The 17,781-nt window shown below is 42.9% G+C and overlaps 1 protein-coding gene across 1 annotated transcript in view; it reads right to left on the reverse strand.

Annotated features, from left to right (window-relative positions):
• The window catches only part of LOC117454804 (glutamate receptor ionotropic, kainate 5-like), a 403,890-nt gene that overhangs the window by 163,480 nt on the left and 222,629 nt on the right, over nt 1-17,781 (reverse strand). Inside the window, exon 5 of the mRNA XM_034094000.1 lies at nt 17,427-17,592. Coding sequence (XP_033949891.1) covers nt 17,427-17,592 — 166 coding nt within the window. The remainder of the gene's footprint in view (nt 1-17,426; nt 17,593-17,781) is intronic.

The following is a 17,781-nucleotide window of genomic DNA, read 5'->3' on the forward strand; positions in this document are numbered from 1 at the left end:
CCCCCTCTGGAGGTGATCCGGGGACCCCCAAAACCGGAGGTTGCCCTCCACTGAGAGGGGGGGGGTGGTCACCAGCCGCCGTTTGTACCTCTTGGGATCCAAGAGTGTTCTCACCACTACGGTAAACAGCATTAATCGGAGTCTTTATAGGCGTAGTGTGTTTTACTAAGGTCCCTGAACGCACCGCCACACGCTCTTGTGTGAGTGCGGGCTCCGTCATAATGCAGCCTTTACCACTACGGGTAAACTGCATTGGAGTCTTTGCTCTAGGCGTAGTGTGTTCTCTGACAGTAATACGCCGGCCATAATATCCCTGTACCCGCATAGCGCTCTCCTTTAGATAGCACTCCCTGCGGTTCATCCCTCTCATCTGCGCATGCCCACTAGCCACCTCCTCTACAGGAGCTACAGCTGGGGCAGCGAACGGGGAATTTGTACAGTTAACATTGTGTGTAAGTGTAGCATTTGTGGAAACAAAAGACACTCAGATTTGGATACAGATCAACCTCATTCTTATTAGAAAACGTAGTGATCTATGCATTATACAGGGAGGAGGCGGGATTCGCCCCCTCGTCCCGGGCGGAGAGATTTTCTCCCCCCGCCAGTCAGATCCGTAAAGACGGAAAGCCCATCCCCGTGAGTGCCGGCACGCCGGTTCCACGGGGTGGGCCGAAGAGGTGGAGGGCGCCGCGGGCACGGGATCTCCATGCCGGCACCTCTCCCTTCGTCTCACCTCTCTACTGAGTTCTTTGAACGCACCGTGGCCCGCCCTCGGGGGAGGGGGGCCGCGCGCGCCGTCACAATGCCGTCTCTTTGAAACGGACCTTATGGGGAAAAGTGGAATTGAGGAGAGAAATAACTCTTACTCTGGGATAAATGCAATAGTCTTTACTGAATGCATTTTTCCCACACACACACACACACACACACACACACCTCACTCCAGAACTAGAGTTTACAAACGTAAACCACCGTTCCCCTGCGGAGGTCCCTGAACGCACCGCGCCCACGTATTAACGCTGTATTTCCCATTGCAACGGTGAAATGCATTAATCTGAGCTATTATACCAGGCAAGGCGTGTTTTCTGACAACAGCACGCCGGCAATAGCGTCTCTTGAACCCGCACAGTGCTTTGACAGCACTCGGTTTATTCCACTCACGTGCACACGCCCACCCTATACTGGGGTTTACAGCAGGGGCGGGGAGTGTAGGACAGTGTTTCTTCCTCTGGGGATGGGCAAGAAGCAGCCACGCTGCGACTACTCCTCATCCCGTGAGCAAGGAGATCGATCCAAAGAGCCCTTCCGTAAAGACGGGGGCTCCCAGGAGATCAACACGATCCTCTTTGGAAAGTGCCACGCGGCGTGATATCCCAGGGACATCACACGGCGGGCAGTGGCGGCGGCCTGTGATGAAGTAGGGTCGACACTATATCATGTGAAGCCACCGAGCACCGGTCCCCGGGGGAACCGGGCCTGGGGCAAGGCCCGTGGACCAAGCTACTTATTTGGCCTTGCGGCCCAATACTCGCTCTGACGTGGTGAGGCGGGGGCATCTCTAGCAATGAGTGAGTAGCCCACACACCCGCCGCCATGATCATCAACCAGGGAGAGTACAGCCCTGGGCGGTGGACTTCCATGGACGCCAGACCCGGAAGGAATGGCGAACGTGAATGGCACCGCCTCGGCCATATCCTGGTCCCCCAACCACTCGAAGCAAAGGTGGTGGGGATCGGTGCCCGCTATTTCAGCCAAGGCACGAAGGACAGGCCCGGGTGCAGTGGCGACTCCCTGGAGGTAACTCTTTCTTCTTCTTTCAAACGTCTCAGTCTCTCGTGGAATCGCTTCTGCTGCTGAAGAGAAAAGGATGATAGTCAGGAGGCAAGGCCTCCTTTTATACGGTGTGATGCGCGCGCATTCAGGTAGGCCCGCCCAAGGCCGGCTACGTCTATAGAAGTCTCAGTGGGAGAATGCTCGCAGGGTAAGGTAGTACCCGTAGAGGGCGGAGCCTGTGAGAGATATAACAATATCAACAATAAAAAAACAAATTATTATAGGAATGTTAAGAGACAAAGAAATGTTTTTTCAGTCATGACAATGCACTGTTTGGAAATTACCTTCCAAAGGCTAAATTCAAACTCAATATCTTAAATAACTGGGTACCAAAGTGCTTTACCATCCGGCTGGGCCTTTTGCTGCATATCATTCTCTCTCTCTCTCTCTCTCTCTCTCTCTCTCTCTCTCTCTCTCTCTCTCTCTCTCTCTCTCTCTCTCTCTCTCTCTCTCTCTCTCTCTCTCTCTGGTGTTATGTTCCAGTCGATTTCTACTATCCAATAAAACAGAAATTCCCCAAAAAAATCATATTTAAAAAGTTAAAAACAATGACTTCCTTTTGGCATTGAAATGGATTATAATCTCACCATTTTCCTGGATGTCAGGAAGGCCAGGAAGTTGTTCCCTTCAAGCCCGCAACCAGTCATAGGAGTTCAAATGCAAAGCCTGAACGATGACAACAGTAAAGCTAACTTCATGTTCAACACACAACCTTTAACCTGCATTACATTGACGATTTTAAACACAACTTAACTCTCTCTACTTGTAAGATAACTTTAGTTAACTTACCCTTAAATAACTACATCACGTTTTCAGTGGAAACACAAACTGCAGAAAACGTTAGCTGCTAACTGTTGTTAGCTGCTAACTATTGTTAGCTGCTAACTGTTGTTAGCTGCTAACTGTTGTTAGCTAAGACAGCTAGCTCTTAAGTAAAGTAACATAGCCTCATGGCAAACTTAAGGTTAAGTTAACGTAACGTTGTAAGAAAGCAAAACGAACCTTCGAGAAAGCTTTTACTCTCTCTCCTTAGCGGGCATTGTTGATAGTTCGAAACACGATCTCTCGATGTGCTGCCCACACATCGTCGGTTTCATCGACCCTGGGTTTTTGGGGACAAAACCATCCCATAACCAGATGTTGAGACGGCCCCACATCCCCATACAACATATCGCTTGCCAATTATTCTTGGCGTCTTATTGCTGTGCATCCTTTGTCATAATATTTGGCCCTTCAATGCATTAAAACGGGACTGAGCTGTGTTCTACTCATGACGTCACCGCCGGAAATGGCCGAAGTTGATGTTTCAGGCGCAACAAACGATTGTTACTAACTGACAACTTTTGTATGCTGTTATAATCGTGATTTATTAAAAATAGATCAATAATAAAAAAATCATATGGCACATTTCACAATACAAATGCAACCTCTATCATATACTAAGCCCACTAACAGGTTCTAATAGCATTTCGTAAGCTCTTTAAGTGTAATTTGGCTTGGCTTCTAATTGGTATGGACATGCTTTTATTTTGAAGGAGAGTTAGCGCTGTTGACAGGAAGTTGTTGTTGCTATGGAAACAACGTGACAGAGAAAAGTCATATCTACATAGCCTATAAAGACGGAGAAAGTAAACGATAACGTTTATGGTTAAGTATTAGCATCCCCCGAAGAAGTACAAGCTCTTACGTTGATATTGGAGATTTCAATAAATTCAATTTGGCAGCCACAGTGCAGTGCAAAAAAAACGAATAGAAAAAACGAATAGAAAAAACGAATATCCGAATAACGAAATTGAAACCCGAATAGTACTCCAATGAACGAATATTCGGATATTCGGGTACAGCCCTACGAGTCAGGGGGGTTGTCGTTTGTAAAATAAAACATAATAGTCCTAAACTGAGTTGCCCAGTAGTACCAGAGAGGATTAGGACACACAGGGCCCCCATAGGGCATATATGAGGGCGGGCTCGTTTGTCGTTCCACAGAAAATTCAAAAATAATTTCCTTAACTTTGAAAATAAGTTTGGAGGAGGAGGCAGGGGGATGTTTTGGAATAGATACCAGCAACTTGGGGAGTATGTTCATTTTTAGTAGGCTTCCATCTATCAATTGTGCTTGTAATTGATTCCATAATATCGTAATTAGAATTCACCACATCAGTGGCGGCCCCCCACCTCTTCCCACATACAAAAACAAAAAAAATATTAAATAAAAAAAAAATATTAAAAAAATATATATATATTTTTATTTTTATTTTTAATGAACAAGGTCATCTATCATACAATTGGTATCAGTAAAATGTATAATCTACAATAAATTCTCGTTTAAAATTGTGTTACGATGTCTAAAGTTACTGATAAGTCACATGTTTCCTGCCTGGCCTTGCCCATGGCATTAGTTTATCATTACCGGGCGGAGCCCCCGAGCCAAACAGCAGCAACCAGCACGTTGCAAAAGTCTCAATAGTAAACTGTGCCGCCGAAACATAATTTCAGCCAATCGCGCAGTCAAATATTTTGGTCACAAGGGCGCTCACGTCGGCGCCCACGTTGCTACGTGCGTTGACGTGAGTTGTTTTTTAGACTCGTGAGTGACCAAGGTGACGCAGAAGTTGGATGAGAATGGTGTGCAGGTGGAGTCGCCGGACCTCGGTCCGCACCCAATTCCGTGCAAGAGCTACTCTCCAATCCTTTCGAAAGGAGAAGTTTGGGAGATAAATTGATACTTAAAGACCTTGGACCGGACCAACCCGATTTGTATATATCACAGCAAGCTCGTGAAAAAGACAAATAGTATCAAAGAGGCTTCTCAAGTAGCTGGTACACCAGAAAGGCATGGCTAGCTGGATGCAAACAGGTAAATGCTATATTTTGTTTCCCATGCTTGCTCTTCAAACAGCCGGGGACAGATACGATCTGTTCAGAAACTAGACAAAAGTTAAACAAGTACAAACCACAGACTGTCTGTGTCATGGAGAATACAGTCGCTAGTTTATTTATGTCTGTATAGGCCGTTGTTGTGAGTGTGGACGGTCGGAGCATATACAACGTTAGCTTAGCCAAGCTCCATTCAGAAAACAAGCATTCTAAAAGGCCTGCCGTCTGTCTGCAGACTTGTCAAAGCATTAATTCATGGTTTTTACTAACCGGTATCAGTATGTTGTTACGTCGGCATCATTTAGAAACGTGTATTACAATTTAATCACGATAAAATATGTTAATTTTGTTGTAGTTGTAGCTCCCGAGCCAGCGCGTCTTGTTTGAATGATGCGAATAAACACAGCTGGCAGCCGCGGTGAAACTCGAGCGACTAGAGCGATGCGAAAGGAGCGTTTAGAGCGAAGCGAATATTCGCATCGCGTCCGGTCTGAACGCAGCATTAAAGCGAGCTCCGCGCTGCACTGGAAACGCGCCATTACATCACCAGAAGTCCTAATTTATTCACTATATATATATAACAGCCCCACCAAAAATGTTTTCCACCAGCTGCCACTGCACCACATCTGTTATATTGGGCACCAAATATGTAAAATGCTCTGCAACTTTAAACTGGGAGACTGGTGCAGTCGGACTACTTCTCTCATTGGAGTTTAATAACGATATGGAAGATTTTGAATGATTAATTTTGTAACCAGAAAATTCACCAAATGTTTCTATCACTTATGGGGCGAAGCCTGCGAGCTAGTTCAGGCAGTCAACTGGAGCACCAATGATACATTAACACGTGACGCGCCTCGTCTCTCTATCAACCAACCAATCACAGTTTCCTAAACGTGCCGCTCTATTTAAGCTGCCAGGTCTGCCTGCCTCTGCCTCGCTAATGCTGCTGCTGTGTTCACATCGCTGCTGCGTTCATGTTGCTGCTGTGCACCCCCACCACCCCAGCTTCCACCTGTAGGCTCGGGGGATAGTTATCTAATCATCACTCAATGTTCTTTCTAAATGTATTATAATTATAAACATATAAGAAACACGTGAGTTGTCTGACTGAACTAATAATACTGGAATTGATCTCTCCAAGAATAATTATAAACAGAAGTGGTGATAGAGGACACCCCTGACGCCATCCTTGTGGATCTTAATTGGTTTGGAGGTTGTATTATTTCTATAGTATTTCTGCCACGGGGTCAGTGTACAACAATTTACCCATTTACAAACATTGTTACCATGGTCATTCGACCCTATTGAATGCCTTCTCCCCATCTAAAGACAAGAGAGCAGTATCTGGCATTTCCTTTTGACGATGCAGAATGTTCAGTAACCTCCTGACATTATGAAACCCTTGGCGCCCCCTTAATAAACCCATTCTGATCTTCCTTAATTATCCTTGGGAGCAGGCCTTCCAGCCTTTTCGCAAGGATTTTACATAACAACTTTACGTCCGAGTTAAGAAGGCTTATTGTTCTTAGGTTTTGCATCTATTGCAGCGTTTCCCTGGTTTTGGTAACAATGTAATCAAGGCTTCTCTCAGTAATGGCGGAAGGATTTCATTTAAAAAAGATTCTAACAACATATTTAAGATGTAGAAGGTCAATGATAGAAATATAGAATATAAAAAATCAAGAAGATACTGTAGTGATCGCTACAATAAAACAGTGCAGGACATCCACATATATTAATTGGAGGATGTGCAAAACAGACAAACTAATAAGGCTTTATTTAAAAATTAAAGAATACTTTAGGTTAAGGTCTTCTTTTGAATAAGAGAAAAGCTTTGGGGGTATCTACAGATAAATATTAAGCCTGACAAAGTACTAATATATTGCTTTCCTGCAATGTTAACTATGTTGAAGCGCTTATTTTAACTGATATTATACATATGTATTATAATCTTATAAGATGTATGTAGATAGTATAAGAAATGTGCAATATGTTACACCTGAATATGACTCAGGTGTAACTAAAGTCTGATTTAAGGGTTGTTTATATTTCACATCATTAATCAGAATGTGGTCTAGTTAATAAAACATAATATCAAACATAATATTACTATTAACTTTATTGTGAAATAAATACACACAGCATACAATGCCATAATAACTTTGTATTATTAGTGTTGGACACTTATGTATGTATAACATCTGAAGATGTGTAGTTTTATTCATGTTTTCACATAATTTTAAAGGATATTGCTATATTATTTCACATGACAGTTTTACTTCTACACATTAATATCTGATTTGCAGACAGAAAGGTATGTCCGTCATTTAACGGTAAGCTATTGAAATTGTGATTCCATAGATGTGTCTCCCATCACTCAAAACCCCTGACTATTCTCTCAACTCAGTATTTACATTCTCATATTCAAAGAAAATTTAAAAACGACGAGTCCCTGTCTATCAGCTGTGCACTGTTATGGTGTAAATACAGCCTATCTACCAATTGGATCAAATATAAAAGTCAGCCGAATTAGTGTTGACACTGTAAGGAGATGTATTGTGTGAAGATAAATGGAAGATGTTGTATAATTGCTGATATATTTATGATCCACGTCAAGTATTCAGTGTTGGCGGCAGTTCCTCATGTTTGTCCAGAAGTCTTCTCCTCAGGGCTCTATAAATAAAGAACTACGGCAGATGTGTAATATTTAATGCAGCCGAACCGTGTATTACAATGCCGTTATGTGCTGACTTCCAAAGAGAAAAGCAAGAACACTCGGAATAAAGTATTTATTTTATTTTTCTTTTTTTAAATGTTTTCGGATTTCACATCGCATAAACACCATATCCCAACGTGCATTGCGGCTAAAACATCCAATCACCGAGCTGAGGATCTTTCCTACGTCTGTTTCCGGTATTGTTCCTGTAATGAGAGTTCACATTTATGCTACATTGAAGGGTGGAATTAACTACACATCTTCATAAACATAAGTTGCTTCAGATATAACTCATAGCAATATTGTAACCATTAAGAAAAGCAAACTGCATTAAAAAACCAGTTAACCTGTGAAGCACTGAGCCTGTTTTTCAGGTCTCAGGCTCGAAAATGACATTCCCAGAACAAATGACCATAACTACACTTCTAAAAGGGGAACATTAATAATCCTTTTTCTCAAAGTAATGATAAACCTGAGAGTTGGATGTAGAAAAGTCAGAATCAATATAGATGTTTTTATTTTAAAGAAAATTCAGATTGAACATAGTAAAAAACTGTAAATGATAGTGTCCGTCCAAAGATTATTTTGTACTTGTAGTGAAAACTACCCTTGGATGATGGTAAGGTAGACTAAAAGCTTTAGGAATCCAAAGTACAACATATAATAAGTACCCTGTAACAAGATTGATGCAAAACAAGTGACATTTTACCTTTTTAGAGAGGTTTAGCAAAAAAAACTCCACCTCTGAGGTGATTTGGGTGGAAATGGGGGTTTTACCGTTTCTCTGGAACCCATTGGTAGATTTTGGTGATTGACATCTCTTTCTGACCGTTAGAGCCGATAGAATCGAAGGGGAATCTCCCCACTCACACACATGGTAAAACAAAATGGTGGGGGCTTCGCGGACGCAGTTTTGCATGAGAGTGAAGCTATAGAGCTATCGCTCTAGCTTTGACATCTGGAAACGGAAAAAGCAGGTTTATTGCTCATGGATGATCAGAAATCATTTCAAAGGGACACAGACACATTGGATTAAACTATGGATTAACTTCAGCAGCGTTTTCATCGTTTTAATGCCATTGAAGACCACTTTTGACCAGACTACCACACAGGTGAGCCATGTTAGCGTTTTTAGCTACCTAGCGCCATATGTTTTGATATCTGTTCTTGTTATTATCTCCGATAATTCGTATAATTGAGTGATAATGAAGGGTACCCCTCGATTCTGTGTCCCCTAACGATGTGAAACAATGGGTTGAGATGTGCACCAAAGATAAATAATAAGGTTTTGTGAGTGAATTTCGGTGCAGTCATTTGTTAGCATTTTTCGCTCGTTGCTAATTCAGAGGCTCAGCGTTAGCATTGTGGGGTTTTTAAAAAAAAAAAAATTAAAATGATCAGTTAGATGAGTTTCTTCCCGTTACATGGATATAAAACATTCATAGTTTACTAAATGAACATGCCCTCAGACATTGTTATCTGCAAGATATTGCAGGAGGGCCCTGGTACCGGGGTCTCTCGGGCTTAACAGGTTAAGGTAATTAGGTACAGGCCCTTTTTTATCAGAAACGAATTTAGCAGTTGAACATACAGTAAAGGTCAACTGAGTGTCACTTGCAATGACAGTGTTGTGTTTTTATTATATGAACCTTTTACATGAAAAATGGTTTTATAAATATTATTATGAATATGGATAAATACTAGGCTATTTATTATTAACGTTAGTCCTTAACATCTATCACTGTGTATATCACCATTCTTTAATTACATGTTTGATAAGTTTTTATTAAATAAGAAATTAATACAATTAAAATGTAATTATCATATCATATATTATAATGTATTGTATTATTAAGTAATATCATACATTAACCCCATTATAGCAGATGCCACATTGAATGGATGAACACATTTATGCATCAATAATTGGAGTATTTCTAAATCTTTATTATCAGGGTGTATCAAGAAGTCAGTCAAGCTGACAGTCAGCTGATTCAAAATGCTGCAGCTCGTGTACTAACCAGAGTTAGGAAAAGAGACCACATTACTCCTGTTCTGGTTGCCTTACACTGGCTCACTATAGAACACAGGATAGAATTTAAAATTCTTCTTCTCGCCTACAAAGCCCTTAATGGGCAGGCGCCATCTTACCTTAAAGAACTCATTATACCCTACTGTCCTACTAGGGCATTGCGTTCCAAGAATGCAGGGTTGTTGGTTGTTCCTAGAGTCTCTAAAAGTACAATGGGAGCCAGAGCCTTTTCTTATCAAGCTCCACATTTGTGGAATCAGCTTCCAGTTTGTGTTCGGGCGGCAGACACCCTATCCGTTTTTAAGAGTGCGCTTAAGACCTTCCTTTTTGATAAAGCTTATAGTTAGGGCTGATTAGATTCAGCCCTATAGTTTTGCTGATATAGGCTTAGTTTGTCGGGGGACATCTTCCTTCTTCCTTCTCTCTGTCTATACCCGTGTACTCTCATGTTCCGATTAACCCAGCTTCCCCAAAAGTCTTTCTTTTTGGTGTCTATATACGCCGGGATCCAGAGACATGGATGATCCTGCAGTCCTGTGTCCTGGATCGCGAGCCATGGATCTTGAGTCGTGGCTGTGGTCCTGGATCATCGGTCCTGGATGGATATCCTCGTGGATTCATCTTCCTATTATACACACATGCATTTCCAAACATTTGGACTACCTATGTTGCAAATGTATTATCTCTTCAATTTACACATGGCATCTATTGCACGTCTGTCCGTCCTGGAAGAGGGATCCCTCCTCTGTTGCTCTCCCTGAGGTTTCTCCCATGTTCCCTTTAAACTGTGGGTTTTCTCCGGAAGTTTTTCCTTGTACGATGTGAGGGTCTAAGGACAGAGGGTGTCGTATTGTCATACTGATATTCTGTACACACTGTGAAGTCCTCTGAGACAAATGTAACAGTTGTGATATTTGGCTATATAAACATTGATTGATTGATTGATTGATTGATTGATTGATTGATTGATTGATTGATTGATTGATTAATACAAGTTGTAAAAATACTGTATTTAATACTAATAACATAATGATTAATTTCAGATGATAATACTTTTCAGGGTTAGGGTTAGGTCCGGTCTGACAGCGCTTAGCTCTCTGCTGCAGAGGAAGAGAAGATCACTGCTCTAAACAAAGTTAAAAATCGTACATCCTAACGGAATAAATATAATTAATTATTATTAATACGTTAAGTCTTGTTCATTGTTTTTCACTTTTATTAAATGTTTGATATATCCGGCACAGACCCTTTCATACCGGCAATGCGCGATAGAAACAACAGGAACTGCGACAGCATACATATGCGAACACAAACCTACAGACTGCTGGAGAAGAGAGATCACAGGGGGGGGTTGGGACACACACATTCCGATGGCCAATTAGTTTTAAACAAAGAGTTTGCAACATACATAAGCATAGGGGGGTGGGGGCTGGTGAACGGTATGGTCAGGGCTGCACATAACTGGTGCTGAGGTGCGCATGAAAAAAGAGCACCGGGTCATTTGAAAAAAGGCGCATTTGCGTACCAACATTGAGAGAAGAGAGAGGGAGAGGAGAGAGAAGAGAGAAGAGAGAGAGAAAGATATTTGCGAGTTGCATATTAACCCAGGGCCGGCCCGTAGCACTGGCGTTAGAAATGTTCGCCTAGGGCGTCAGATCTGTGGCGGTGCTGCGCTGACAGTTCTGGGAGGGAACAAAAATTGTTTGACCATTGGGGCTCATCCTAATTTTCGGCGTTGATGTAACAACATTCATAATTAAGTAAATGTAACACCCTTTTCACCCCGGTTACACTTTTCATTCGCCCTGTACGATGGGCGCTGTAAGTGATGAAAATGGGGGATGTTGGCTTATCAGGCGCCCGCAGCTCACAGCCAAAGTGCGAGTGAGCGAGGGAGGGTGCACCGGTACCAGCGCTGTTGTTATTAGCATCTGGTGCTAGCTGCTCTAACGGATATAAGAAGAAGATGTTTCTACAATAATGTGGAGGGAGAGTCCTCTCCAGTCAGACTGAGAGGCTGATGACTACAGCTCAGTGAGGTAAAGGACAATTTATCTAAACACATATTTCCAAGGCACTCCTTTATAATTATTGGGATGAACAGGTTTGAAATCATTCCAATGTATACTGGACAGTATCCAAAAACATCCTTTAAAACTGGAGAGATAAAAAAAAAGCATAAATAAATAAATGTTAAGGTAAAATATGAATGAACAACAAAAATAAAATAAATTACATTAATTTGTTATTGGCTATGGTAGGTCATTGGTTATGTTCACATACTTATTTGCAACAGAGACTTTCAACCCAAACCCAGCTGTTGACAGCTAATCGCAGACTCAACCAGAGAGGAAGTAGTAGGCCTACATCATCAGCTACCATGTCTGACAGAGAGGAAGACAGTGAGGAGAACAGTCAGGAGGGTAGTGATGACAGCTTGTAGGATTACTGGTCGTGCTAATGTTGTCTTGTGTTCACCTCTGCATGTGTGTTCTGTGTTCACCTCTGTGTGTGTGTTCTGTGTTCACCTCTTCATATTTCTCTTTTTGAGAAGAGAAATATGAATATGTTAGTGGCTGACCCAGCCCCATGGTCTGTCACAGTAGTGCGGGAAAGAGAAGTGCACTGTTTTGCCTGGCTGGACCTGTATTTTACAGGAAAGGGGTGAGCAGAGGGTGGCGTTGTTGATTCTTGTTCTATTTTCTGTGAACAATCCTCACCCTCTCAGACTTTCAGTTGCGTGCTCTACTAAAGAGACGCGCTACCATGGAAACCAAACAATGGTGTAGCTGTATTGAAGTCCGAGTGGAAACAGTAACATTTGGAGCTCTATGTTAGCATGAAACAGCCAGGTTGTGACTCACAAAAAAAAAGTGTTACTTCACTAACTGTAACCTACAGTGGGGGGGGGGGAGCTGTGGCTGATGGGCCATTATAGGTGTGTAAACACACAGCTGAGAGCTGCAGTTTTATTCAGACTGTTTAAAAAATGGTAACAACGGACTATTTTTCTTAGTGGATGCATGTCAATTGAAATCAATACATACAACCAGTGGCGTCGCCTGGACTGGGCATTCGGGGCTTTAGAATCAATCTGGTGCACTTTGAGAGCAACATTAACCCTACCTTAATAATACCTCAAAGCGGACAGAAGGCACTGGAGAACACTTATTCATTTAATGAAGCAAACTAATGCCTTAACTCACTCAAATACAGTCGTTTACTTATTTCGGTGAAACGAATGTGCGTAGAGTTTTAAAGGATGCGGATAGTCTCACCTTGATTCTGGCGCATTGCTTATCGTTTTATAGATCTATTCTCATCCACTATCTTTGTTTGTGACGTAAAGAGTGTAAGAGTCACGTTTCTGAATCGGACACACTGAGTGGATGCAGTCACAGCCAATCGGAGTCTGATTCAGAGGGTTGCCTGTCAGTTCCGTTGTTATGTGTACTGAAACAAGAGCCGGTATAATTCCACGCGCGAAAACAAAATACAAATTGGAATACGTTATAGAGAACGGCAGTAAACCCCTAAACCCCAGAAGTAAGTTAGCATTTTTACCACGTCCGGTTCCTTCGACAAAAAGCAATGTATTTTCTCCATAGGGTTTTGGAAAATATCTCGAAATAAGGTCTGTGTTTGACACGAATTGAAGAGACTGATCACGTTTTGTTCTACGACATGAAATCCATCAGCAGTGACCCCACTGGTGATTTTTGAAGAGTTTACGTGTCTGAAAAACGATGGTTGTTACAAGTGGCTGAATAGGACTACAGAGGTCGTTGTACGTCATTACACCGAACACGTAAAACACTCCCGCTAAGTTTGTTTGCCCTGTTCTGCTTGAAAGCAAGTCCCTGCCTCCTGCAGAGTGTTCAAACAAACACTTCAACTCGTACCATTTAGAATCTGTATGTTTGAATATGGATCTTAAGTTGGCGTGACGTTGAAGCAGCGACCCTGCTGTACCTTTATAGCATAACGTTAGCATTTTGCTTCTTGCGGCTAGATTTATGATTCGAAAATTATAAAAGTAGGGTAGACATGTGGAGATTATCTGGCTGAACAAAATGTGATCCGTCTCTTAAATGTGTCTCAACCACAGACCTCATTTCGAGCTATTTTCCAAAATCCTATGGAGAAATTGCATTGCGTTTTTGGCGAAGGAACCGGAAGGAGTTTACTTCCGGGTTTTAGGACGCGTCACTGCGGCTCTCAATTTTAGTGTCTTAAAAGTAGACTGAGGTATGAAGGGTTAACGTTACATCTTAGGATACTTTTTAGTCATGTTCTGTATACATACTAACATACAAGGGTATACTTAGTGTCATTACTCCATGTTTACTAGCTATAACATTAACGTTACATCACTCTTTTTTACAGCCAGAGCGCAGATATCACCATTAGATTCACAAACCTGAAACATCATCCATTTCTTCACTGCTGGTGATGACATTGTTGTCAGCTGCTGATAGTGCTGCTGCTGCAGCTTGTGGCGCCTGCTTCGATGACAATAATGTTCTAATATTGATAACTGTATAGGCTATTAGCTTAAAACTTGTCAGGCACTAGGAAGGATCACTTCTTCTTCAGGGCAGGCTACGCAGTAAACGGGCTAATGTCCCGCAGCGGCTGCCTCTCTGGTGAACTCCGGTACTGCACATTACTGCCGAGACCTTTTAAAAAAAAAGACCCAAGTAGCCACCCCCTAGCGCCGCCACGACTGTAATTTCCCGTGTTCAGTGAATGCAACAGAGGCATGACACCAGACCAATCAGAGAGTTGCATGGAAATAAATGTGTGCTTGTGTCATTCAAGCTCGGCTCTGTGTGTGTGTGGCAATAGCGCATTTAGTGTGATCGAGAGAGAGGGAGAGAGAGAGAGAGAGAGGGAGAGAGAGAGAGGGAGAGAGAGGGACCGGTGCCAGCAGGGACCGTGTTGTTAGCATCTGGTTAGCTAGCTGCACTAACGGACATAAGGAGCTGTTTGTTCCACAACAAGCTGGAGGAGGGTCCTCTCCTATCAGACTGAGAGGCTCAGGTGAGCTAAAGGACTCTCTGAGTGTTTAGATAGTTCACTTTAGTCTTGCATTCACACCTAACGGCCCGTCCACACAGCGGCGTGCGTTGAAGCTTCCAACGCTTCTGCCCATTCACTTTGAATGGGGTGACGTCACTTTTAGCCGAACTGCATGTTGGGAAGCGACGTGGAGCGTTGCTGGCGTTGCTGGCTTCAAAAGTTCAGCAATGTTCAACTTTTGACGCCTCGACGGAGGCGTCAGCCAATGAAATCCCGTTTATGCAAATCTGCCAGTACAAGCGCAAGCCAATCAAACCGCGTGTATGCTGGGAGAGACTACGCAGGTCATTTCCTCATATTCAACAAAATGGAGGGAAAATTCATTATAGCGGTAGTGAATCACCCGGTGCTGTTTGATCAGTCTCTGTTCATCTACCGGGATACAAACCGGAGGAGCGAGGCTTGGAGGAAGGTGGCAGAGACAGTGGGTGGAACTGGTAGGTTTTCGCCTGTTTGCGGATTTTATATCCAGTTTACTTCGTTTTAACATTGCTATTGCTTTGTATGTCGGGGGCGGGAGATTCACCGCCAAGCGTCAACGCACGCCGCTGTGTGGACGGGCCGTAATAGTCCGCATCTCTGCTGCGCACCAGACCACAGTTTGTTACATTGTTTCATTTTTCAGAAGGTTCGGTTTCACACGGGCAAAACTCAAACTATAAACTTTAAACACAAGTCATGTGCACGGAAATGCTGTTCAACCATTGGTCAGACATTAAGGGGGTAAAAACGCAAATCCCGGCAATTTCTACCAGAGCCTCCGCCATGGAGCATCGGCACTTTCGGCAGGTTATTCTCATGCTGCTGTTAATCTGGAGATCAACAGACACTAGCGGCCCACGCATATGATTATATAATCAGACAACGTCCGTTAAAAAACATAACATAATGAGAGACGTTCTGCAGTCAGGAGGGGCGTTTCACCGACGACAGGTGTTCTTACTTTTATGTAGTTGACGGAGCATTTTTACTTGACAATGTTCAACACTTAATTCTGCTTCACTCTTTACATTAACAACCGCGGATGTCTTGAAAGACTCTTTCGCTAAAGATTTTTTAAGACATCCGCGTTCTTGTGACACGTAACTACGCTTCCTATGTTTTGGTGTGGACTGCGTTCACACCAGCAATGAACCGCTCCAGAGTTCGCAAGCAAGCGCTCAGAGACCACCTATTTTAGCGGACCAGAGTCCGGTTGTTTAGTTCACTTCAGAGGTCTTGGACTGCGTTCACACTGACCCAAATGAACCGCGGCTAAACGCACCAGGGTTAGATTCAACCGGACTATAAAAGGCTGGTGTGAATGCGTCGTTATCTCAGTGGGTCTCAAACGGTTTGGTCACAAATTATTCAAAAGATTATTTCCGTGGCACACCTTCATATGATCATTATAGTCTATATGGCAGTAAAACAAGAATATAGTTTAAAAGGGGAGTGATTTGAAAAATATCCATAAACAAAAAGAACATCTACTTACAGTTCTGTTTCATATGGATGTTGAGAGATGTATCCATAGATCTCTTAATGTTGCTCTCAAAGTGCACCAGATTGATGCTTTCAACTTCAATATTTAAAAAAACTCTTCCCGGGGGAGCATCCCCCCGGACCCCCCTAGAGGAGGTGAGGTCCACCCCCCACTCATAACAAATAGCACTTTACCCCTGCCTATATGCCATGAGCTGATTATCGAGCCTTTATTGTCGCGGGTTTACTGTGTGTGCGTGTGGAGAGTGTTGCAGTAGAAAAGTCCACTGTAGCGCCGTGGCCACTGTGGGCTAAGCCCCGAATGTTTTCAGGTCAAGGCGACGCCCCTGCATACAACTATTTTTTTAAATCAATAAAAACATTTTCTAAATCCATAAAAGCATTTCAATTAATATTGGGAGTCATGTCGTTACTTTGTTGAGAATGTGGCCATGTAATAAGCGGGATAATTTGCAGCGACTTGTCATTATGGGGAAAATAACACCCTTCATGCAGATCAAGATCCCTCCGCTACGCGTCGGGACCCTGATCTGCCTGACGAGGCTCCATTAAAATATAAAATGTTTTCGTGAATTACTGAGTTTAGGCACGTTAATAACGTTTTAATGAAGTTGACTACAGTATATTCATATTTGTCAGTGATTTCATATCAATTCGGCGAACATACACATAAATGATCGTGGTGAAGATGATGATTACATTTGAATAAAAAATCGAGAGCATTTCCTCCCGTTCATTTTTGGAGCCGGCGGGCTTCCTGATGTTTTTTGTACAGTAGTTGTGGACTAAACAACATTATTTTGTTAAATAAAAACATGGTGATGTTTTGTAAATGATTACATGTCTCTTATTTAGCACAGTGTATGATCCTATCCGTGACATATGGATCTTAACAAAGATCCGCTATACAGTAGTACTAGACATAAATCTACCGTACTGTATCAGAGTTTATTTCACATGAGCTCCAGTGTGGAACCCCACTGCACCCCCTGGTGGATCAATGATCCATTGCAGCTGGCTTCATTATAATTACATGTATTTATCAAGGGGGCGGTCTCAAATCAAGCTGGAGGTTTTCCTTTGAGCGAGGGCAGACCCCGTGCCGGCCACGGCCCTCGCATTTTAAACTGTCTGAAATTAGGTGCAACATCTGTACCTTACTGCCTGGTCCCTGACACACACACACACACCACACACACACACACACACACACACACACACACACACACACACACACACACACACACACACACCACACACACACACACACACACACACACACACACACACACACACACACACAACCAACCACACACACACACACACACACACACACACACACACACCACACACACACACACACACACACACACACACACACTTCATAGACTGACTCACACTCTGCCTTGGCACACACAAGGCTGGTGGTGGGGTATCCGAAGGAGCGCAGCATGGACCCGATGGCCAGGCTCAGGTCCTCGTTACTCGGGTACAGAGTCACAGAGGCGAAGCGAAGGTACGGCAGCTTTGGGTTTTCCTCCGGACCGATCTTTATGTGAGGGATCTAAAAGGTTTGGAGGGGGAGGAAGAGGAATTATTACGTAAAAAAACGTTGTCAGCTTGAGGGTTTTCTTTGGATAATCTTCATGTGAGATCCAGATGATGGATTGTGAGGGGAAATAATGAAATGTCAAAGAAAGGGAACAAAATGAAAGAGAATGAATGAAATGGGAGGAAACATTGAAAATGAGAA

Source organism: Pseudochaenichthys georgianus, chromosome 11 (assembly GCF_902827115.2).
Source record: "Pseudochaenichthys georgianus chromosome 11, fPseGeo1.2, whole genome shotgun sequence".
Classification (NCBI taxonomy): Eukaryota; Metazoa; Chordata; class Actinopteri; order Perciformes; family Channichthyidae; genus Pseudochaenichthys; species Pseudochaenichthys georgianus.